General features: G+C 50.8%; 2 protein-coding genes across 3 annotated transcripts in view; one reads left to right on the forward strand and one right to left on the reverse strand.

The window, feature by feature from the left end:
* Positions 1-468: 468 nt before the first annotated feature.
* ASL (argininosuccinate lyase) lies at positions 469-19,032 on the reverse strand. The gene is made up of 17 exons (XM_027862484.1): positions 18,958-19,032; positions 18,572-18,630; positions 12,231-12,425; positions 11,111-11,194; positions 10,511-10,567; positions 10,247-10,344; positions 8,627-8,704; positions 8,378-8,455; positions 7,235-7,287; positions 6,344-6,406; positions 5,943-6,057; positions 5,320-5,404; positions 5,068-5,127; positions 3,814-3,897; positions 3,070-3,150; positions 2,810-2,916; positions 469-1,167 (listed from the first exon to the last, which is right to left on the reverse strand). Exons 2-17 carry the CDS (start codon positions 18,581-18,583, stop codon positions 1,023-1,025), a joined length of 1,395 nt encoding a protein of 464 aa, XP_027718285.1. The 5' UTR covers positions 18,584-18,630; positions 18,958-19,032; the 3' UTR covers positions 469-1,022.
* Positions 19,033-23,593: 4,561 nt separating this feature from the next.
* The window catches only part of CRCP (CGRP receptor component), a 50,624-nt gene continuing 50,225 nt past the window's right edge, over positions 23,594-23,992 (forward strand). For both annotated transcript variants that reach the window (XM_027862431.1, XM_027862432.1), the window contains exon 1: positions 23,594-23,712. In XM_027862431.1, the coding sequence (XP_027718232.1) occupies positions 23,705-23,712 (8 nt within the window). In that variant the 5' untranslated portion in view covers positions 23,594-23,704. The remainder of the gene's footprint in view (positions 23,713-23,992) is intronic.

Below are 23,992 nucleotides of genomic sequence, written 5' to 3' on the forward strand. Positions count from 1 at the left end.
AGAGCTTGAGGCCGGATCTGAACTCAGGTCTTCCTGATTCCAGGCTCATTACACCAACAAGATGCATGCATATATGTGTATATAAATGTGTGTGTATGTGTATATATGTGTGTGTATAGATATAAATATAGAGACAAATCTATAGTATATGCTATGTATAATATATGGTATGTATTATATATAATATAGGCATAGATGGCTACCTATATATATACATATGTATGTTAGATATCGATATCTATGTATGCGTGTATCTATCTAAACATATATGTTTTCTGCCTGGCCCACAGAAGTCACTTACATGCTTATTAACTGACCATATATATGTGTATACATATTTGTATATACATGTATATACAAATGTTGTTCCCCACCCCCTCCCCACAGAATGTAAGTAGGGTGAGGGCAGGGAATGTCCCCCTCTGTATATCCCCAGCCCCTAACACATAGGAGACATTTGACAAACACTTGTGGATGAATCCATCGGGAGTCTCTTTGTAAGTCGGCACTACAAAATCACAGGGATTACAGATCCGTCGGGCTTTCTATAAGCCTGATTTGGGGCCCGGGTCTCTACCGGCCTTCTCAAGTTAGACCAGCACGGTAAGTGAAGCCGGGGAGGCGCTGAGGATCCCAGGGAAGAGAGGCCAAGGGCAATGACGCTCTAGGAGACCCGAGTCTCTTCCCTCTCTTCCCTGCCCATCTCTCTCTTCCTTCGTCCCCTCCCAGGCCCAGACCCCCTGCACTCCAGCCCCATGGAATGCTTTATCATAAGTCAGTAGATTCAGAGCTGGAAGGAAGGCCCAACCCCCTTTTTACAGATGAGGAAACTGAGGCCCAGAGAGGTGAAGTCACTTGGCCAGGGTGTCCCAGCTCTCTGAGGCAGGCTTTGAACTCGGTCTCCTTTGCTCCCAGGCCCATGCTGCCTCTACTGCACCACCTCTCCTGCCCTCACTGGGATGATGGCTAAGTCAGAACATGAACACCCAGTCCTCTCCTGGGGAGTCTGTGGGGGGAGGTCTCTATTGCGGCAGGGTTCGCAGCATGCCTCTCAGCTGCTGAATCTGCCAGTCCACACTGCTTTGGGCCGTCCCGCCCAAGGCTTGGTACTGTTCCACGCTGTTGGCGTAGTTCCACACTTGGCTCACGTCGCTGGTGAACAGGGGGCTGGAAGGCAAGGAGGAAGGGAAAGGTGTGAGGATGGGAGCTGCCCCTCATCCCCTCTTGTCCCACAGAAGGCCCCAGGCAAGATTCCTGTTCGTGGCCTCCCTGAAATCATCCCATTCATTTTCCACCCAAATTCTGCCCACGACCAAGCTCAGCGCTGCCTCCTCCGGGAAGCTTTCCCTGATTTTACACTGGCCCCTGGCTAGACAGAATTGCTTCCTTCCTGACTCTATGTGACCTCTGTGATGCAGCTGACCATTTCCTAGGGAGGCAGCATGAGAAAATGGAAAGAGTCCTAGATTTGGGGTCCAAGGACCTGAGTTTGAATCCTGTCTCTGTGACTTGCCACCCAGAGGTAGCTGGTGGTACGGTAGATAAAATGCTGGGCCTCGAGTCAGGAAGACCTAAGTTCCAACCCAGCAGCAGACACTCACTAGCTGTGTGACCTTGAGCAAGTCACTTACCTCTCTTTGCCTCAGTTTCCTCACCTGTAAAATGGGATCATAATAGCACCCACCTCCCAGGGTGGTCGAGAGCACCAAATGAGATAATATTTGTAAAGTGCTTCACACAGGGCCTGGCACATAGTAGAAGCTATAGAAATACTTATTCCCTTCTCTTCCCCCATGGAACCTTGAGCAAATTACTAACCACTTTGGGGGGCTCCGTTTTCTCATCTGCAAAAGTAGAGAAGGGGCAGCTAGGTGGCGTAATGGATAGAGCACCGGCCCTGGAGTCAGGAGGACCTGAGTTCAAATTTGACCTCAGACACATGATACTTACTAGCTGTGTGCCTCTGGGCAAGTCACTTAACCCTGATTGCCTCTCCAAAAAAAAATGACCTTGGGCAAACCACCACCTAGCAGGGCTTCAGTTTACATGTGTGGAACATTCTCTCAGGCACCAGGCATCCCGGGACAAAAGAAAACCTAGATCCTGTCCTCAGGGAGCTTACAGTCTGGGGGGATGAGGAGAATGAACCACACACAAGTGATTAGAATCCAAGTTCACAGAATTAGGGCCTTAGAGGTCATAGGGAAAAGTGCCACCTTCTCTCACACAGGGAGGGAGAGGTAAGATTTGAACCCAGGTCCTCTGACACCAGAAGCAATGCTTTTTCCACAGTGCCTCTCCCCCTACTAGAATGTGAGCTCCTTGAAGCCAGGGATTAATTCTTTTTTCCCGGTGGCTGGCACATAGTAGGCGTTTAACACAGATTTGTCGATTGATTCAGCATTAGAAGAATCTGGCATGGCACGGGTGTGAGCAATCTCTGCACGAGGCCGACTGCAGCCCTTACAAGGCAGTGTTGTATTTGGTCTCTGACAGTTGATGTGGTTAAAAAAACAAATAACCTGCCAGTGTCAGCCAAGCTGGTGGTGTTTCCCTTAACTTGGCAAAGTTGGTTTGCTCTTGAGAAAGGACAAGACCATCGATTTTCTGGACCTGCCTAGACCTGGGTTCTGCTAGCAGAGTCAGTGAGAACCCACACTGCCCTCCATGCCAGGACGAGCACTAGGGGAGGGCTTTAGCAGTGTAGACATGCATACAGTAGGTGCCTAACGGATGCTTGTTGAATTCAGTGGAGAAGGAGGTGGAGAGCTGGCCAGAGCTGCAGGGGCCTTGGGAAGGGGCTTCCCACCTGATGGTCTGCAGCTCCGTCAAAGAGAGTTGGCTGAGGGCCAGCTTCTTCGTCTCGGCCATGAAGACAGCTTTCCCTGAGGCCTCGTGGGCCCTCCTGAACGGCATCTGGGCCAGAGGGAAAAGGAGGATGGTGATGCCGCCTTTCCCTCCTACCTCCCACGTCTCCCTCCTACCCTTCATGCTTCTTTAGTCCCCTGGCGTGGAGGCAGGGCTCCAACCCTCTGCACCCCATGACATCTGGGGTCTGTGGTCTCTTACCCCTTTCCTGACAAGGTAGTAGGCCAGATCTGTGGCGAGCATGTCTGGGCTGAGAGCCTCCTCCATACATGCCTTGTTGATCTGCAATAATACATATGAGAAACACATTTTAAAAATACCAGAAAATGATCAGCTTATAAGAGGATGCATGCAAATAGGGTAATTTTTTTCAAGAGTCACTTCTAATGTGTTTTTCATGACTTTCACATGTATAATCAAATTTGATCAATATATATCAAGTACATAAAAATATATCAAATTGCTTGCCTTCTCGAGAAGGAGGGCGGGATAGAATGTGGAACTCAAAATTTTTAAAAATGATTGTTAAAAATTGTTTTTACATGTAATTGGGAAATATTTAATGAAATAAATAAAAATATTTTTTAAAAAGTCAATTTTGTTAAATTTAAAATATGCCTTTTATAGGCTTAGAGATGGAAAGGACCTTAGAGGTCATCTTGACCAAACCCCTCTTTTTACCGATGAGGAGCAGAGGTCCCCAGAGGGCAGGTGACTGGTCCAAAGCCAGACGGGTTTTCAGCAGCAGAGCCCTCATCCAACCTGGGGGGTCCTTGGACTCCAAATCCACTGGGGCTCCTCCTGGGCCCCCGGCCTCTCTGCTGACCCCTTCTCTCAGCCCCGCCCCGGCTCTCCAGAATGGGAGGCAGTGGGGAAGACTTTGGGGATAGAGGACTTGGGAGGGGAAGACAAAGGCAAGAGAAATGGTGTAGGAGAGAGTTTTGCCTTCATGGTAGAGATGATGCCAGTGGCCACCTGGAGCACAGAATTCATGGTGTCAAAGACTTCAAAGACGGCCTCTTTGTCCTCCTGTGGGACCAAGGTGGGGAGAGACGTTAGCAGGGAGGGAGGGAGCTACGGAGGGGGTCTCTCTCTGACTCTTCTCCCTTCCGCTGCCCCCAGTCTCTCAATGTTATTGTCCTTTAGGGGTACAAGGACTCCTTTCCCCGGCGCTCTAGCTTCCTCTGGAGCCACGGATGACATTGACCCCAGGGGCCTGGGAAGTGCCCTGCCCTGCCTTCTACCCCCAGACCCAGTCATGAGAGCCTGGTGGGAAGCCGGGGAGGGTTTATTGGCTATAAAGGAAGAGCTCTGCTTTCCTAGGTCTGTGGAGCACCTACTATGTGCCAGGCATTATACTAAATGCTTTACAAATATTGTTCCATTTGATCCTGGTAGGTCCCATCATTATTTCCATTTTACAGTTGAGGAAACTGAGGCAAACAGAGGTTAAGTGATTTGCTCAGGGTCACACATCTAGGAAGGGTCTGAGGCTAGATTTGAACTCGGGTCTTGACTCCAGACCTGGTGCTCTATCCATAGAGCCATCTAGCTCCTGGAGGGAACTCCTACAGAGAGATGAGCAGGCAGGTATTTGTGCAAACATGCTTCCATTCACGGGTGAGCAAGCACACGAGTGCACTGCCCTGAGTACTTGGGAATCAGCTGCATGGGTCAGGGAGCCGCTGAGGAGGGACTCTGGTGTACAGGAAAGGGAGCTAAATTTGGCTTCGGGGCACCTGGGTGGCTATCCCGGCTCTGCCATTTATCAGTCAATACATCACCACGCACTCATTAAGCACCTACTATGTGCCAGGCTACCTACAAGTCTCAGCTACAATCCCGCCTTCTACAGGAACCCTTTCCAGATCCCCCTTAGTTCTTTCTAATTATTTCTCCTTCTAATTATTTACTATTTAATATTTATTAACTGTCCAGTTATTTCTAGTTTCTCCCACACACAGCTCGTTTGTACGTAGTTGTTCCGATGCTGTCTCCCCGCACCCTGAGCGTCTTGAGCTCTGGGACTGTCTTTTGCTTTTCCTTTTATCCCCAGCTCTTAGCATAGTGCCTGGCACACAGTAGGCATTTAATAAATGCCTATTCACTAACAGACGAAATGAAAACAGGCCCTGCCCTCAGGGAGGTTACAGTCTACTGGAAGGGTATACCATCAGTTAGTCCTGGCAGGAGCTGTACCTGTAAGTCTTTGTTGTAAGTGCTTGGAAGTCCCTTGAGCGTCATCAGGAGCCCTGCACACTGAATGATGGGAAACCTGGGAGTGAGACTTGAGGCCTGGACCCCGGGGCCTGCCGAGGCCTTGGGTGTGGGAGGGGAGGGGGAGCTGGGATCCGTGGGAGTGGTGGTCCTCCCCCTCCCTCTGGCACTCGACCCGATTCACTCCTCTGCCCTTCCACACTCCCCCATCTCCTCTTGCCCAGCGCCCCTCACCCGGCCAAACACGCGCCCCACTTTGCTCCGAATCAGCTCGAGACTGTCGGGGTTCTTCTTTTGGGGCATCAGGCTGCTCCCAGTGCTACAGACACAGAAACCACATGTTTAAAATGGGTGAAGATTCCCATCCCACTTGACCTGCATTCCAGAGACTACAGTGGAAAGAAGGCCCTGCTTAGGATTCGTGGGACCTGGGTTCAGATCCTGTCTCCGTTACTACCTTTGGGCATGCCATTTCCTTAGGACTTAGTTTCCTTCTCTGTAAAAGGAGGGGTTGGTCTAGAAGGCCTCTGAGATCCCTAATAGTTCTGTTTCTATGACCCCATTGGTGGGACTTTGGGTTAGCCATTTAACCTCTCTGGGCCTCAGTTTCCCCATCTGTAATAGAAGGGGGTTTGACTCAGTGGCCTCTGAGGCCTGTTTGAGCTCTCAGTCTGGGTTCTGTGACCCCAGGCCAGGCCAAGGCCTGGTTGTCATGGGGAAGAAGCTGAGGGAGCCCACGTGGGGAGAATCGAGAGGCTCTGTTGTCTGGGCTGGTGCGCCCTAGTTGGCCATTGTGGGAGAAGGTCAGGGAACAGGAGAGGGGAGCAGGGCATGGAGGGGGCAGCCCTCACCCTTACCTGTAGGCGTCAGATAGCTGGACGAAGCTAAATTCCTTGGTGCCATAAATGATCAGGTCCTCCGCCATCTTGCTGAGGTGTGTCATGCAGAGAGAACCCCAGAAGAGGAACTCCGCTTTCGGGGTACGGGTAAAAAGAAGAACGGCCCAGGTTGGAGCCATCCTGAAGTGTTACCCACCCCGGCCCACCAGTCACCTGCCTCCCCATGATGGGGCAATACCCAGGACCCCTGAGAAACATGAGGGAATCCCTGGGATTTAAGGAGAGGTCGAGGGGAGGGTGTGCATGTGAGGAAACCACTGGTGAAACAGGAATTGGTGGAGAACGAAACAAAAATGAAGAGAAGCTGGGGGGAGGGAGTTCCAGGGCCAAGGAAAGGGGACCAGGGGAGCACAACTCACCCACAAAGTCTCTCTCGCTGGTGGCGTCCATGCTGTTGAGGGTGATAGCACTGAAATTCAACTCTGAGGGGCAGGAACAAATCCACAGGGGAATGAGGTGCTTCCCTAGTCCTCTGGGGGGGCCCCAGCACCCCCAGCGTGGTAGTTAACAAAGTCCCCAACTCAGCCTCCGGGCCCCCACCTCATGGGGCGTGACTGGGTGGGGGATGGGAGAGGGAGAGTCTGCCATTCAGCTCAGAAGGGTGGAGAGACGGGATCCTGGCCCCAAGCTGGGTGACCTCTCCTCTCTGGGCCTCAGTTTCCTCCTTTGCCAAACAAGGGGGTTGAACTAGATCTGGGATTCTTAACCTAAGGGGTCCATGGACCCGATGGACAGATGAACTTGAATGGGAAACAAATTTACATCTTTATTTTCACTAACTCCTGGTAAAAATAGGAGTTTATATTTAAAAATTGCATTTTTGTTTTGTTAACCTTTGGTTTTCTTTGTAATATTATGTGTTTTATTTTATGCATTTTAAAAAAGGGATCCATAGACTTCACCAGACTGCCCAAGGGAGTGATGACCCCAAAAGGCTAGGAGCCACTCTGAAGGCCCTTCTGGCTCTGACACTGGCCCCATGGGAGGAGCCCTGGAGCTGGAGGCCCAGGACTGAGGTTGGAACCCTGCCTCGTGACCTTTGAGGGACCCCCCCCCCCCACCCCGGGCCTCTGGGCAGCTTGGGTAGACAGCCTCTGAGGGCCCTTGAGGTCCAAAGCCTAGAACCCTCTGTCTCTGGGCTTTTTGAGGTTCCTTCTAGATCCAAAGCTGTGGTTCTAGGTAGAGGAGATGGAGAGCGTGAAGGGCTTGGAGAGAGGAGGTGATGCCTCGTACCCTGGGGCAAGGCTTACCTTTTCGGAGAAGCTCCCTGTCCACTCCCAAGGGGTTGCCAGCAATGGCCCCACTGGAGGACATGGTGGGAGAGGGGAAGAAGGAAGGAAAACACGGGGAAACTCTAGTTAACAATAATCACGATGATAAAGCAACTTACATCCCTAAATTTCCAGAGTGCTTTCTTCTCAAACCTTTCAGATGTGTGCCCATTTGACAGATGAGTAGGTAGAGGTGCAGAGAAGTGAGGTGACTGGCCCAAGGGCACACAGCCAGCAAGGCTCTCAGCTGGATTTTAACCTGAGGTCTCCTGACTAAGTCTGGGGCCCTGGCTGATGCCCCCGGGGCCTGTGAAACCATTGTCTCTCCCCCCTAACACTCCTGTCTGCTTCATCCCTTCACAGGCCCCCAGAACTCAGCTTAGGGAAGGGGAGGCCATTCACCACCCATCAAACGCAAAGAGAAATCAGAGAAACTCCTCCCTGGCACCAGGAAGGAGGCATCCGGCTGTCTTCTTTGGGAAGCCCTGGTCCCCAGCTGTTTCCGCCCCCGCCTCTCTCCCTGTCATTTTACTCCTGGGCCCAAAGCGTCTTTCCCAGGAGACTTTCAGCCCAGCTCCTAATCCAATGAAGGTCAACAACCTGTGTCCCCTGCAGGCAGGACGACAGGGTTCTAGTCCTGGCTTTGCCCTGGTCCTGGGCGACCTTGGACAAGTCTTAGTGAGTATCTCATAGTGAGACTTTTGATTGGATCTTAGTGGGGGCCTCCCAGTCCAATTTCTTCCTTTTACAGATGAGGAAACTGAGGCCCAGGGAGAACAAGGGACTTTGTAGGATCATAGATTTAGCAGAAAGGCCATCTAGTCCAATGCCCCCACTTTATAGATGAGAAAACCGAGGCCCAAGGGGATGAAGGGAGCTGTCCATCGCCCACACCAGTAGGCTTTAACCAAAGGTTTCTAATTGCAGAGTCGCTTTCCATTAGACCGCAGGGACTGGACGAGATGGCTGCTGAGGGCTCTTTCCACCATCACCACTGTGATTCCTCAATTTCTCCTCTCTGGGTCTCAGTTTCCTCCTAGGGTCTAACCACCCCATTTTCTAGACAGTCCATCTGTTCCCTTCCAGCTGCGACATTCTATAAACACTGGGCCCCTCACTCACCTCCCCAGGGGCAGCACGTCAATTCTTTTCCTCACCTCCAGCAGACGCTCCAGGTCTCGGGACAGGGCCACGGCATGACTGTCGGGGACAGAGGAAAAGTCAGTGCAGGAGAAGATTTGGGGTTCCCGAGGTGGCCTGGCCCCAACCCCCAAAGGCCAGGCTTGAGGCAGAGAAGAGGGTTTGGGGCGCCCTCCTCGCCGAGCTCGTCTTCTCAGGCCAGAAGCCCCCCTCGGGGGCGCCTGCCCTTACCTCAAGATCCAGTGGCTCCAGCGAATGGGCTGAGCCCTCTGCAAGTGGGTGTAGCCCGGAAAGAGCACGTCTTTTTCCCTAGGGCAGGACCAAAGGGGGCGATCAGCACAAACACAGCAGCTTTCCTGGGCACAATACTACTCACACTCTCTACCCCAATACAGGAGCAAGGGCTGTTCGATGGGGCTGCCTGGGAACACACAGGGATGTGGCCGTATCTCGGAGGTCCTTCTGTCCCTCACAACCTGGCCCCCTCCTGTCTTTTCCAGTCTTCTTGAAGGTCTTCTTGCTAGCCTTCAAACCCAACCCTCCATCTCCGACCTCTACACCTTTGCAATGGCTGTGCCCCATGCCTGCAGACTCTCCCTTGTACCCCTGGCCTCAAGACTGAGCTCCAGTCTCACCTCCTATAGGAGGCCTTTCCTATCTCCTGCTGGTCCCTTCTCTCTGAGATGACATGACATTTACTTTACATGTACAATATTTAGCATGCGAACATTCTGAGGGCAGGACCATGTTTTTGCCTTTTTTCATATCCTCAGTGCCTGACACAATGCCTGGCACATAGTAGGTGTTTGATAAATATTAATATATAAATATTAATGAATAAATAATAGATGTTAATAAATAATAAATATTCTTCACTTGTTGACTGTTGACTGACCCCTCCATCCTCTTGGGACTGAGCCCAAAGCTAGGACTGGCATTCCTGACCTAGGCCTCTCCCTGGCTTGTGTTCCCAGGACAGCAGGGAGAGGGGGAGATACTTAAACATTAAACAGGATGCCCCCACTGCTGGCCATGCAAGGGACCTTCGCCCTCTCTGTCCTCAGCTCAGTGGACTCTGGGTCCCAGTTTGCTAACAGTGGGTCCTCGTCTAGCATTTCTTCCCTGTGTACTCTTTCCTCTCCCCCTGCCCCCAACCTGGTCCTGTGAGCCGAGGGTCAAGGAGATGAAGCTCTACTTCTTCCTGCCCCCCCACCACTTTGCCACCCTGCAGGTAGCCTTGACCCTCTGGCTCCTCCTGGGTAGAAGGATCGATTCCAAGGGAGCCAGTGTGTCCAGGGACCCCCAATTCCCAGCCAAGCCTCAGTCCTAACGCTGGGGGTTACTCACCCAGGCCCCCTGTCGTGAGGCACCCCTCTTCCCTGCACCCCAAGAAAAGGTAACCTACAAACAGTTTGTCCCAAAGGGAAGGAGGTGGGGGACACCTTCCAGTAAATACCCGTGTCATAGGTTCACAGAATTAGACCTAGAAGGGACCTTCTAGGTATTAAGTCCAACATTCTCATGAGGAAACTGAGGCCCAGAAGTTAAGGTTACACAGGTGGTAACAGATAAGGCAGAATTTGCACTCAGATCCTCTATCTCCCAAGGAACCAGTCTCTCCACTGTACCGCCTGCCTCTTGTAATAGGAGCTTAATAAATATTTGTCGACTTACTGTTTGATTGGCCTGGAGGATAGCCCAGGATTCCCCACCCACCCACTCAGTCAGTCTCAGGATCTTCCCTCTCTGGGCCTCAGTTTCCTCCTCTGTCAAAAGCAAGGGTTGATGTCTACGGCCCTTTGGAGCTCAGCCATTGTGCGTTCTGGGATTTCACAGGAGGGGGTGACTCACGCTTCGGCTCGCTCCACCATGGTTGTGAGGAGTGTTCGGAGGTGGGCAGACAGTGCAGAGCATGACCCTCGCATCCAGAGCCTCAAGTCCGTGACCACCTGCCAGAAGGGAGAGTGCCGGCTCTCAGAAACGTGGGGGTCCAGGCTCTGTGCAGCCTGAGAGCCAGGGACGCAGCACAGGGAAACCCCCCATGAGGAGGGATGGATCAGAGGGTGGGCGAGAGAAGGACATCAAGCTCAGCAGCGTGGGGGTGGGGGACCGTACCTGGTCATTCCGGCTGCGCCCGGTGTGCAGCTTCCCTGCTGTCTCCCCAATGAGCTCCTGCGAAGGGGTGGGGGACAGGGCGTGTGAACCGCCGCCGATCCCCACCCAAGCCTGCCAGGGCCCAGAACCTCCCCAGCCCTTGGGCCCCCTGAGGGGGTCAAGCCTGAGTCACTTCAGTCACCACTGCCCACCCAGGCTCTGTTCTCCCTCTTGGTGGATGGACAGACCCGTCCCCTCCCCTCCATGGTCCCACTCTTTCTAGCAGGGGCCCCTTCCAATGCAGTCTCAGATCCCTCCCAGCTCCACCCCCGGCTGGAACAGAAAGATGGCGTCTTGTGCCCAGGGAGGCCTTGGACATGAGGGAGTGAAGGGGGTTAGGCTTCCCCCAGAGACTAACGGCCTCCCCGTCTGCCTCCTATTTACCAAGTATATGCTGATTTCTATGCCTGTCGGCTCCCCTGATAGAACGGAAGTTCCCTGAGGGCAGGGAATGTTTCATTTCTGCCTCGGTAGCCCCAGCACCTAGCCTGGGACTTGTTTCAGCAAGTGCTTAATAAATGCTTGATCAGGGAAGGGAAGGGGGGGGGGGTCCGGCCGTACCTTCAGCCTCCGCTCATTTGCTGTATGGATGTCCTCATCACTGGGGTTTTGTACAAATGTGCCGTTGGCCCACTCCTCGGCCACCTGCATCCACAACAGCCAGCCCCAGAGTCAAGATGGCGCCCCACGTGGCTGATACCTCAGTGGGACGGGCAAAGCCGGGAGGCGCCTGCCCAGATCCCACCCTCAGCCTTTCCCCATTAGCAGTCTCTCTGTCCTGCCATTTACCATCTGTTTATGGGACGTGCCCCTCTCCCCCCCAGCAGAATGTAAGCCCTGTCTTGGCATCTCTAGCAAACGGCATCCAGTAGGCATTTAATAAATGCTTCTTGAATTGGATTGAATTGATCTTCCCCTAGAACCCCACAGAGACAATGGCTATACCTGAAAGTGTGTCCTGGGAGCTCCCTTATCCTTGGGGTAACCCCTCAAAACCCAGAGCATCTTTAGCACAGGCTTATACCATGAGTGTTAATGGCATTAAGGGTAACTGACATTTCTGTAGCACGTTAAAGCATTTTATATGGTGCCTTCTCTACCACAACGCTGAGAATGCAAATATCATTATACCCATTTTACAGATGAGGGAACTGAGGCTCAGGGATGGGAGGGTTTCGCTCAAGGCTGTAAAGCTAACATGTTGGGATTTGAACCCAGATCTCCTGACTCCAAATTCAGCAGTTTTTCTACCCCATCACACTGTCTCATAAACATATCACATATATATATATATATATATATATATTTATTGTCATTTTTGGTGTGGATGGACCCGTGATTTCACCAGCTAAGGAGGTCCCTGGTGAGGAAACTGCATCCCCCAGTGCAGATCAGTGCGTATTCTATACCTTCTAGTCTTAAGAAAGCTTCCAGGGCACTGAGAGCTGTGGGTTACTCAGAGTCACACAGCCAGTGTGGGTGAGTGGGGAGACTTGAACCTTGGACAATACATCCCTATGGCTGGCTTCCTAGGCATCATTCCACACATGGTTGAATATTGCCAAATTAGGTAAGAGGAGAATACCTGTCCATGGGGAGGTCATTTTCTCTCTAGAGAGAGGAATGGAAATGACGGGTGCCACTGGGGGGTGTGCGCAGGGAAGAGGGTTGCTGCTGGTACCTTGTCGAGGCCGCAAAGGATCTCGCCCAGCTCTGCTTTGGTCAGGAGCCCTGCCTTCTCCAGTCCTTTGCTGTAGGCCTTGCTGCCCTGGATGTCGGCTTCCCACATGCGCTGGTCATAGGCGATGGATGCGTTGAACTTCTCCATGATGGGGTCAACTGAGCCCACGAACCGGCCACCCCACAGCTTCCCACTCTGCCCAGGAAAAGAAGGGGGCACAGTTAGCACCTGAAGGATCCTGGCGGTGGCCTGGGAGAAAGCCCAGCTGCAGAACCCAAGACCCCCCCAGCCAGAAGCAGACCCACAGAGCCAGGGATGGAAAGGCACCGTTGCAGGTGGGGTGGCAGCTCCAGGTTCTGATGCATCATTTCCCACCAATTAGGGCAGCTAGCTGCTCCCTAGCAGATGGCAGAGCCCAGAACACTGGGCAGCCAAGTTTGAAAGGAAGGCTTAGCACCAGCCCATGGATGTTGCCCAGACAGGGTGGGCAGGTAAAGAAGATTTCTGGTGGGAGTCCCTGAGACCTAGGTGCCATAGAGGGAGCTCAGACACACCTCCTGCTTTATAGATTTGTATCTGATCAGCTGCCCCATTGGGGGACACTGCTTAATCAACCAACAGTCATTTATGAGGCTCTTATGATGTGTCAGCACACACTGGGGGAGGCATCGGTGAACACCAGGCTTCCAAAAGCCAGCACGGGGACCCAAGTATAAATGGCTCCTCCAAATCCACTCAGTCGCCCTGCACTCAATAAACTCCCTGTTAATTACCTCCAGGATCAGCTCCAAAATCCTCTGGCTTTTTGAGCCCTCCACAGCCTGGCTCCCTCCTACCTTTCCCGTCCTCCCTGTTCCTGACTCCAGGCCTTGGAATTCTCTGTCTCATCTCCCCCTGGCTTTCCCGGCTTCCTTTGACACTCAGCTCAAATTACGCCTTCTCCAAGAAGCTTTTGCCTATCCCCCCTTAATTCGATCTTAATTATTAATCTTAATTAATTATTCTATCTTAATTCTTCCTGATGAAATTGCCTCCGAACAACCCTTCTGTGTGTAAACACACATAGATAGATAGATAGATAGGTAGATAGATAGATAGATAGATAGATAGATAGACAGATGAGAGCTGCTGAGGCAGCTAGGTGGCTCAGGGGATAGAGTGTTGGGCCTGCAGTTACAAAGACTTGGGTTCAAATCTAGCCTCAGACGTTTACTGGCTGTGTGACCCTGGGTAGGTCCCTTCACCCTGTTTGCCTTAATCCACTAAAGGAGAAATGGCAAACCACTCCAGAATCTTTGCCAAGAAAACCCCATGGACAGCAGTGGCGTTTTATAGTCCATGAAGTCAGGCACTTCTGAGCACTTCTATTGTAGATGTTGTCTCCCCGTTAAACTGTAAGCTCCTGGAGGACAGGGATGATTTTTGTCTTTCTTTGTCTCCCCATTGAATGCTTGTCCACTTGACTTGTTCCCTTGCTACTTCCAGAGCACCTGGGCAATCTCTTCCAAAGAGCTTTCACATCATTTATCTCTCTGGTCCTCACAATTCCCAGAGAGACAGGCAGAGGAAGTATGAGTGTCCCCATTTTCCTGATGCAAAAACAGAGGCCTAGAGAAGTTAGGTCAGTTGCTTGAGATTACCCAGCCAGTCTATGACAGAGCCAAGAGGCCAAATCTGCCTTGGACTTGTTTTGGCAGAAGGGACCTATCTATCTGGACATTCTCTTTGCTCCAGGAGTGAGCTTAGCCTCCTAGTTAGCCAACAGTTCTGATATAAACAGAAGCTGTTGGGTGATCCAGAGGATTCTGCCCCTTTTGACCTCTCAAGCTTCTCTCTACGCCCACCCAGCCCCTGGGCTTCCCTGTAAGTCTGAGAACTGATACCAGCTCTCCATCTCCTCCCCCAGGCTTCAGCACCAGCTGTGTGACCCTAAGTCCTTTAACAACCTCTCTGTGCCTCAGTTTCCTCATCTGTAAAATAAGAGTCAGGCTAGCTGGTCTCTGATGCCCCTCCTAGTTCTGAAGGTAGGACTCAGTGCTTTAGGCCCCTGACTACGGGCTTCTGGGAACACAGGCTTTAGAGCTGAAAGGGACCTCAGAGACCACCCAGTGCAGCCCCCTCTTTTTACAGAGGAACCGAGGCCCAGGGAGGGAGGCTGACTTGTCCCGTCCTCTTTCCCTCAGCCCCCACAATCCCTGTTGCCATCACCACTCCTTATTTCTCCATTTCTGGACATGCAAAGGGAAATATTGCAGGGAACCCTGGCCCTGACCTTCTGGGGTCAAAGTTCCAAGTGTCCACATAGTTCAGTTAGCCAATCAAGATACAGGGAGGCAGCCAGGCCCCTGGGCTCTGTGTTTGCCTGAGACCTTGCTCATCTCCAAACCCAGCCTCCTTGGAGGGGCACAGCTGTCCCCAATGAAAGCTCACGCTAGTGCGGCAGACCCAACCTGAGGACCAGGGAGCAGGCACCAGGCCTTCTGCCTGACGTGGAATTGTGGGAAGGTGATCCCTGAGAGAGACGGGTTCAAGTCTGGTTCTTTCTCAACCATCCCACCCATGTGACCTTCAGCAGACAATGTCGCCTCTCTGTGCTTCAGTTTACTCGTCTGTAAAATGGGGATAACAGTCCTTTATGTTACCTACTTTATTGGTTCATAGAGCCACAGATCTAGATTCAAAAGGGACCAGAGGTCAGACTTCTTGTCCCAGGCTCATAACCCTAGACCTCATAAGGCATCTAGTCTAATGGTCCCATTTAACAGATGAGAAGACTGAGGAGGAAAGCATTCAAGTGACTTGTGGGGCATGTAGTAAGCATGAGAGGCAGAATTTGAACTCCAGTCCTGACTCCACGGCCAGTACTCCTTCTACTGTACCATAACTCCTCCCTATTTAAAGGAAAGAGCCTCTTCCCCTACCTTAAGGATAGGAACTGGCCGTATGATTTTATTGGTATAGGGAAGTCCCAGGTGAGGAAACTCCCCCCACCAATGCGATCAGCCTTTTCAGTAACTTAGAGGCTTGGAGAATTACCTCAAACACACCTGGAGCTGAATCAGATTAAAATATAATTGGGAAATTGACAAAATAAATAAAAATACAATGAAACATAGATAATGTTAATATGTGGATTTCTAAGTCGATATGCCCCTGAAAGGTTATTTATGTCTCATTTAGTGGCCCATTTCTGAGTTTGGCACAGGCAGAATTTGAACCCAGCCAGAACCTGACGTCAACAAGAAGACTGAAGTGCTCTGCTATGAATCCCCTCAGCTCCCTTCCTCCATTTCTCCAGATCTTTAGACGTCCTCCCCATCATCTCTCTCCTTTCAGTCTTAATCTTCCTTTGTACCTTCCTTGCCCCCAGTGGAATATAAGCTCTTTGAGGGCAGGGTCACTTTCATGCTTGCTGTTTTGAATCTAAAACCTTAAAGCATCATAGAAATGTGTGTTATTATAATAATAATAATAATTAGTGGTAGTATTAGGATTGTTATTAGGGGCTGAAATCTGGCTACAGCCATTGGCATCATTTCCTTCCAAATGACTCACTCCAGCCCTAGCCCAGGGCTGCCTCCCTTACTAACAACAACTTAAGTGCCTCTGAGTTCAAAAGCAAGTCAATTAGCTCTGGACTCCCAACCAGCCCCGAGTGGCCAAGTTGGGCTGCAGGCAAAACTGCAAACTTCTGGAAAACCTTTGGCATCTCTGCTTGGGAGGATCCACTACCTCCAGGCTGGTGAAGCTGGTGGCATGTCAGAGATGGGGAAGGAACAAGGTGTTCTTGAAGACTGGGTAGCCAAATGGTAATCCTGCCAGGGAAAGGGGGTCTTCAAAGTGCCATGACAATATGGTTCAGAAGAAAGGGCCCTATGGGCAGATAGGTGGTACAGTGGATAGAGCACGGGCCCTGGAGTCAGGAGGACCTGAGTTCAAATCTGGACTCATACACTTAATAGCTGTATGACCCTGGGTAAGTCACTTAACCCCAGTTGCCTCAAAATAAAAAAGAGCTTCCACTATTAAAATAAATTAAAAAATAAAAAAAGAAGGAGGAGCCCTGCATTTGTTCAACCTACAGGAAGACTCTGGGTCCTGCTCTGCAAACTTGGCCTGGGTACTTTGCCTCACTGGGCCATAGCTTCCTCATCTATCAAATGAGGAGGTTGAACCCCAGAGGTCCATCCTAGCTTTATCTCTGATCCTATGACTTTCATTCAGGGCATGAAAAGGGTATCATGGATACTAAAAGTGGGTGGGACCTTAGAAATCAGTAAGTCCTGGGATTCCTCACCTTTTTGTGTCCCAGGACCCTTGGGCAAAGCCTAGGGACCCCTCCTCAGAATCATGTTTTTAAATACACAAAATAAAATACCAAGATTACAAAGGAAACAAAAAGCTAGTGAGAATGAAGATGTCCATATTCATTAACTTCCTGAAATCTATTCCTGGATCCCAAGCTTAAAAATCCTGATCCAGCCCCTTTCCCCTGGAGGCCAAGTGACTTGTGTAAGGTCACAGAGGTAACAAGAGGCAAAGCTGGGATTTGAATGCGGGTCCACTGACTCCAATGTGGGGCTGTTTCCACACTTTGCCAGGCATGTGCCCAAGAGGAACCTGAAAGGTGGTTTGCTTTCCTTCCCCTCCCAGTGCTGAAATAACAGCCAGAGACAGATTCTGAGCTACCCTGGTGAGTCGGATAAGGATCATAATTTGCATCATGTCAGTAACTTCCCGAAGTGTTTTGATTAACTTGTTTGGTCTTTGCAATAACCCAGGGAGGTTGGTAGGGCAAGCATCATCATCATCATCATCATCATCATCATCATCATCATCATCCCCATTTTAGAGATGAGGAAACTGAGGTTTGAAGGAGGTAGATGACTTGTCCAAAAGAGCAAAGCTAGGTCTTTTGACTCTCAGACACTAAGTGGATTGAACTACCCTAGGACACACAGCACATCAACAGTAAATGCCACCTTTCATACCGAGGGTTCAAAGTCCAGAGAGATCAGGACCTCAGTGGTCCTCCCACCACCCCTCAGAAGCAGCCAGCTATTATTATTCCCATTTGGCAGATAAATCAAAGGAGGTTAGGTCATCTGTCTTAGACTGAGTGCCCCTGAGTGGCCAGGAACAGGACCCAGGATCCTCACCTCCCAGTGCCTGGCCCTCAGGCTGCAGAACGAATTGAGACAACGGTCCAAGTTGTTTCTGCCTCATTTGCTGACTCCCCCCTCCTTTCCCCATCCCACTCTGCACTTTGACCCTATTGGATTCTTAAAAACATCCTCCTCCCCACCCTCCCTCCTCATTGGATTTCCCTAAAAATTAGCAGCGGCTAGATGGATTTAGAAAACCAGAAAAACTTTAGGGGTCTAGGGCCAAAGGAAGTCTCAGAACTTGAATAAGGAACCCTGAAAAGGCATCGAAGGGCCTGTGTATCTGCCAAAGAAAGATGGGGCATGAAAAGAGGAGGCATAAAAAGCTTCATGAGACTGAGAAATCATGCAAGGAGAAACCCCTCATCTGACTGGGGCTGGGGCAGGATAGGGGGTTTGTCCAATGTGACTGACAGAGCTGGTGTTTGAACCTAGTTGATAAGATGATAGATTTAGAGCTGTAAGTGGCCTCATTTTACAGAGGGCTTAGGGAGAAGTGACTTGTCCAAGGTCACACAGGTAGTAAGTAAGCATTGGAAATGGAGCCAGGGCTCTTTGGGCTACTATGGGAGGAGAGGCGAAAGGCAGGTATGGTTAATCTTTAATGCACTGTGCTATTTCCTCCTACTCCCTCTTTCCCTCCCCATTCCCCAGAGAGCCATTCCACAGACAATTTTTGGCTCCACTGGGTATCGGGGGCCACAAGATTTGGGCAATATGGTAAAAGAGCAGAGCATGATGTAGGGAGGGACAGTGTCAGCAATGACGGGGCTGGCTCCATTCCCCAAGTGGGATATTGTGAGAGTTTTCACATGCAAGCTGGTTGTCTCTTAGTAAGGGAGAGTATAGGGCAGGGAAGCAATAGGAGAGAAGGAAGGAGGGAAGGATTAAGGTGGCCACTGCTTTGCCAGACCTCAGGCGATCTGGAAAGGGAGGGAAAGTGAGAGAGGATGGAACTAGGGACAGGAGGCAAGAAGAAAGGGTCACCTCCTCTCACTCACCTCTTCTGGGAGGTCCTCCCCCTGCACGCCCCCCCCTCCCAAAAAAGAGTGATCTTCGGCATTTTCCTAGGAGAGAAGTTTAGGTACAAGGTGAACCTTCCGGGGGGAGGGGATGGAGCACCGGGGAAGCAGGTGGAGCTAGAGGTGTCTTAGGTGAAGCAGAGAGACGGCTCACCTCCGATGCCATTTTGGACAAGTCCTTTTCCCCTTGGTTGATCTCAGATCTTGGATAATCTGGAAAGTATGACATGGATGGCGTGGGTTAGCTGTCCCCTGGCAGCACCCCACCCCCCCATGCCCAAAGCGGGGTCCCAGCCATTCCCTTTGCAATCAATCATCCACCCCGTGCCCAGAGTAGGGACATAGCCTCTGTCCCCACCCTGGCAGCCCACCGTCCACCCCGTGCCCAGGGCAGGACGTGGCTGCCCTCCAGGCTCTTGCCCACTGGCCACCCGGGAGCCCCGAGCTCCGGCCAGGCGTGCCAGGACAGGGTAGGGCATCTCGCTGCTGCCCAGCGCCACACCCCCTTCCAGGAGGGTGCGGACAGGAGCCCGGACTCACCTGATGCAACTGCTTCTGCCCAGACACCAGCCCCTCGGCCAAGGCTTTTCCTTCCCCGGGAGGACGACGTCACCGGGTCCCCGCTCCCAGGCCCCGCCTCCTCTGGGCGCTGCACCAATCAAGGCCTTCACTGCGGGGAGGTGGGGCTAGCGGCTTTACCTGCCCTTCCAGTGGGTAGCCTCCTGTCCCCAGGCGTCACCCGGCGCCTCCCATATTTGTGTGACCAACTGTTGAGCCTGGATGGTGATGAAATCTGGCTGCCCGCTTGGGTGTGTGACTTCCCCATCTGCTGAACTCTCAGCCTGGCCTGGAAAACGTCTCCTGCGTCCATGTCATCTCCCCACCGGCTCCACCCTGTCTGCTGCGCCTCTCTCCCACCCTCCCCATTTAGATGGAGCTGGACCCCACCCCACCACCCTCTCAGAACCTAGATCCAGAGCTGCGAGGGACCTCAGAGGTCCACCCTCACATTTGACAGATGGGGAAACTGAGGCATAGAGAGCTTTCGGGGCTTTCTCAAGATTATACAGATATAGACCATTTCCGACCAGGAATTTGAACTCAGGTGCTCTGATTCAAAATCCAGGGTTCTTTCCCCCACGCCACGATGCCCTCCCACGCTGTATCTTTGCCCAGCTTCAGCCTTGGTCTTGACACGATCCAAGGTTCTGCCCCCCTCGACATTTTTTTCTGTAAGACTTCTGGAAGTTGCCATCAGCTAGGATCGCGTACAAAACCACCAACAGGTATAGCCACTGAGAATACCAGGTCCATTCATCTGCCTGGCCTGGGCTTTGGCTTTGGTCCCTCACTGACCTCAGAGCCAGCCTGGTACACTTAAAGGGTAAGCAGAGGGGGCAGGGGTCGTGTCTTTGAACTCCCTGCGCGCACACTGAGGTGACGGTGCGATGAAACGCCCTTAGGTTATTACACCATCTACAAGATGTCACTGGAGATCAGTCGGTCAATTTCAGCCTGTCCCTTCCAGTGGACTTGTTTTTTCTGAGTTGTCATGGATCTGACTCAGCTGGATATGACGTTATAATAAGCCTTCTTATTGGTCCTCTTCTCTCCAATTTGTCCTTTGCATGGATGCCAAATTGATGTCCTTGATGCCACCCCCACACTCAAGAAGTCACAGCAGCTCCCTCTTGTTTCTAGGAAAAAATCCAAACTTGCAATTTAGCATTCAAGGTCCTTTTCAATCCCAATGCCAAAGACCCCAATCTGCTCCCGATGGAACTGTCCAGACCGATTTCATTTTGCTCCTCTACCACACACCCAAACTATACTGCTTCCTCCTAAACTTGGCTTCCCTTCTTATCTTTGGATAGAGCCTATCCTCAGTCCAGAAAAACTGTCTCTTCTCACTCCTCCCTCCTGAGAATCCCAAGCTGTCTTCCAGACAGACCCCATGAACCACTTCCTACGGGAAGCTTTTCTTCATCCCCCCTCCCCCAATTGTTTTATATTTACTCATCTGTTTTTATATATTCTGTTATATACTCATCTGTTTCTCATATATTTACTCCAATAAAAGGTGAACTCTTTGAGGGCAGGTAAAGTTTCATTTTTCTCTGTCTTGTCAGCCCTCCTTGGGTTGTTGTGAGGATCAAATGAGATATTTGTAATGAGCTCTTCGAACCTCAAAGCACCGCTTACATGCTAGAGATTATTATTAAAGGGGTGGTAGGGAAGGGAAGAAGTATTTACATAGTGCCCATTATGTGCTAAGCACTGTGCTAAAAACCATTCAGGGTCAGTGCCATTATTATCTCTATTTTCTTTTTTCTTTTTAATTATCATTTATTATTTGATTTTTCCCCAATGACATGTAAAAACAATTTTCAATATTTGTTTTTAAAATTCTGAGTTCCAAATTCTCTCTCTCTCTCTTCCCACCTCCCTCATTGAGAAGGCAAGCAATTTTATTATCCCTATTTTCTACAGTTGAAGAAACTGAGGCAAAAAGAGATTAAGTGACTTGCCCAGAATTACACAGCTAGTAAGCATCTGAGGTCGCATTTGAATTCGGGTCCTGACAACAGTCCTAGTGCTCTATCCACTATGCCACCAGCTGTCCCTATTATTATTATTATTAAATACAGTACATTTGGAGCCAGAAAACCTGGGTTTAAATCTTACCTCTGACACTTATAGCTTTGTGACATTGAGCAAGATGGTTAGCCTTCCTGAGCCTCAGTTTCCCTATCTGTAAAAAAGGGATAATAAGATCCTATCTTATGGGGTTATTGTGAGGATTGGATAAGATTGTGTATGTAATGTGTTTTGCATACTTTGAAGCTGTACATAAATTCCAGCTATTATTGTTCAGTCATTTCAGTCAAGTCTGATTCTCTGTGACCCCATTTAGGGTTTTCTTGGCAAAGACACTAGAGTGGTTTGCCTTTTCCTTCTCCAACTCATTTTACAGATGAGGTAACTGAGGCAAACAGGGTAAAGTGACTTAAGTCACACAGCCAGTAAGTGTCTGAAGGCAGATTTGAACTGAGTCAGGGCTTTGCCCGGGGTTAAGTGTCCTGTCCAGATTCTAATCCCGATAGCAGAAAAGACTACAGTTCTAGCTATCTTTCCACTAGGCCATGTCTGATGATGACCCTGAGCCATTAATAAAAAGACTCATTATGTTCAGGGTCAGCTTCACTCTTCTGTAAAATGGAGATAATAACACCCCCTCCCCCTTCCCCCATCAAATGAAATAATATCTGTAAAGTATATGTATGTGTCTATATAGGAATAGAGGCTAATCTTGAAACACTAAGTATTAGCAATTATTATTCTTTCCTACATTCTGCTTAAGTAGGCACGAAAAAGTTGCTGTGGCATAATAGATCGGGTGCTGAGGTCAGAAAATGAAAGACCCGGTTTCGAATGGTGCCTTACCAGCTGGATCAATATGGTAGAGAAGACTGACACTTTCCAAGTCAGGACTTGGGTAGGGAGCAGATGACCCTGCTATCCCTTCCCACTCTAAATCTAGGGAACTAAGCTGGGTGACCCTGGGTAAGTCATCTGATTTCTCTGTGCCTCAACCAGCTCCCTAGGATTTGGCTTTTAAATAATTCCTGCATTGTTTCTGCTCAGCGATTAAATCACAGATTCCTCATGTAAGAAGGCAAACAAGTGTGCAGAAAACCATTCTTCTAAAAGAATTTTTGTGCTTATGGGAGTACACCCAGAGCTATCCTCAAAAGACAGAGATAAACATAGGCAAGGCCTTCCATTCATTCAGCAAACACTTGGTAAGACAGGAGTGACCCACAGTTTGGATAAGATAGGGTCCCAGCAATCTAGTTTACAGTCCAGTAGGGAGAAGAGAAATGTACACTGACCTCTAGCTAAGTGCCCTTTGGACTTGCAAAAACTCCACAAAAGTCCAGAAGGGAGAGAGAACTGAGGCAGACACGGGTCATATCCATTCGCTTGGTTGCTTTAATAGCAAGACTTTCTGACCCCAAATGCAGGAAGGTCGAGTTTCAAATCCATGTCTACCCACCCACCCCACCCCACTGAAGTCAATGTTTTCTCCTTTCTTTCCTGACCAAATTCCTTCCCACCTTCTAGTGTTAATCAACCAAGTCATTAAGAGTAGGGAAGCTTTCCTTCTTTGTCTTGGTATCTTGGGCCTGGAAGAAAACCAGGTGCTTAATAAATACTTGATCAACAAACATTAAGTACCTACTATCCCCATCTCTACCCCCCCACCACTAGTTCAAAGTACTGGAGTGGGAAGCTCAATCCACTAATACGAACTTATTAAGTGCCTACCCTAAGCTCCTTGAGAGCAGGGACTGGTTTTTTGCCTCTTCCCGTGTCCCAAGGCCCACTTGATCACTGTTTGGATTTGGATTTCTCAGAGGGAACGTAAACAGCAATTGTTTCTGTTTTGGCCAGAAACTCAGTGTTTTCCCCTTCCAGACTGATTTTTTTTTTTGGACTAGGCAAAAGAGGCCATTCTCTGCCTCATTTCTTACCTAGCTTTAATCACTGAATGGGGTGTTGCTTCAGTGAAACTGAGACCTGGGAAAAACCTTAGCTTGAAAAGGCCAAGGTCTCCCACCGCATTAGGGCCATCTCCGGGCGTCCTGATCTATATTTTGCCACTTGACGGAGAGGCTCCGGAGGACAAAGTGAGGCTGGTGACTGCACAGCCCTGCCTCACTTAAATCCAGTCACTTGCATGTCATGGCGTCACCTTCAAGAATGAAGGACAAACGACAATAATCCCCAGCAGTTCGGCACAGCTCCTGGCCCAGGGCAGAAGCTTAATAAATGTTTATTGAAACTGTGTGCCAGGTTCCACCGGGCATCTTGGGCTAGCAGCAATCAAGGACCGATTCAGCTCCAACCAGGGGACTGGAAGGCAAAAGAGAGCCAGTCCCTGACCTCAAGGAGCTTGCACTTTAAAATGCAGCCAAGTCTGCAGACCCGTGGCAAAGGCAGAGGGGCCCAAGGCGTTCCTCTGCTACTTGCTCCCTGAGCTCCCATCCCCGGAGCCACAGCTAGGGGGCTGGGCACTGCAGGCGGGGGCTCGTAGCTAAGTGAGCGCGCGGCGTGCATCCGGAGGCGGGCCCGGCGTGCGTGCGTGCGCGCGCGCGGAGGGTGGGCGGTTCCGTGGCGTGCCCCGGGAGTTCTGCCCCCCCGGCCGCCCCGCGGCCTGCAGCTCGGCTTGGAACCCGCATTCCGGGCCGTGGAGGAGCGGGGAGGAGGAGGAGGAGGAGCCACGATGGAAGTGTGAGTGGGCAGCCCCGCGCGCGCGTGGGAGGGGGAGAGGGAGGCCCGGGCTGGGGGAGGAGGGTGGGGAGCGTCCGCGTGTGTGTGCATGCGTGTAGGTGCACACGTGCGTTTGTGCGTGCGCGCGCGTGCATTTCTGGGCTCGCATGCGTGTGCGTTTCTCAGCGTTTATTAAGCTCCTACTATGTGCCCCGCACTGATCCAAGTGCTGGGGAGACGGTCCCTGGGGTGCGCGTGTCCGGCCGTGGCCCCGTCCCCGCGTGGGCCGCGGTGCAGGGGT

The sequence above is a fragment of the Vombatus ursinus genome, unplaced genomic scaffold, assembly GCF_900497805.2.
Source record: "Vombatus ursinus unplaced genomic scaffold, bare-nosed wombat genome assembly UNPS02014768.1, whole genome shotgun sequence".
In the NCBI taxonomy this organism is placed as follows: Eukaryota; Metazoa; Chordata; class Mammalia; order Diprotodontia; family Vombatidae; genus Vombatus; species Vombatus ursinus.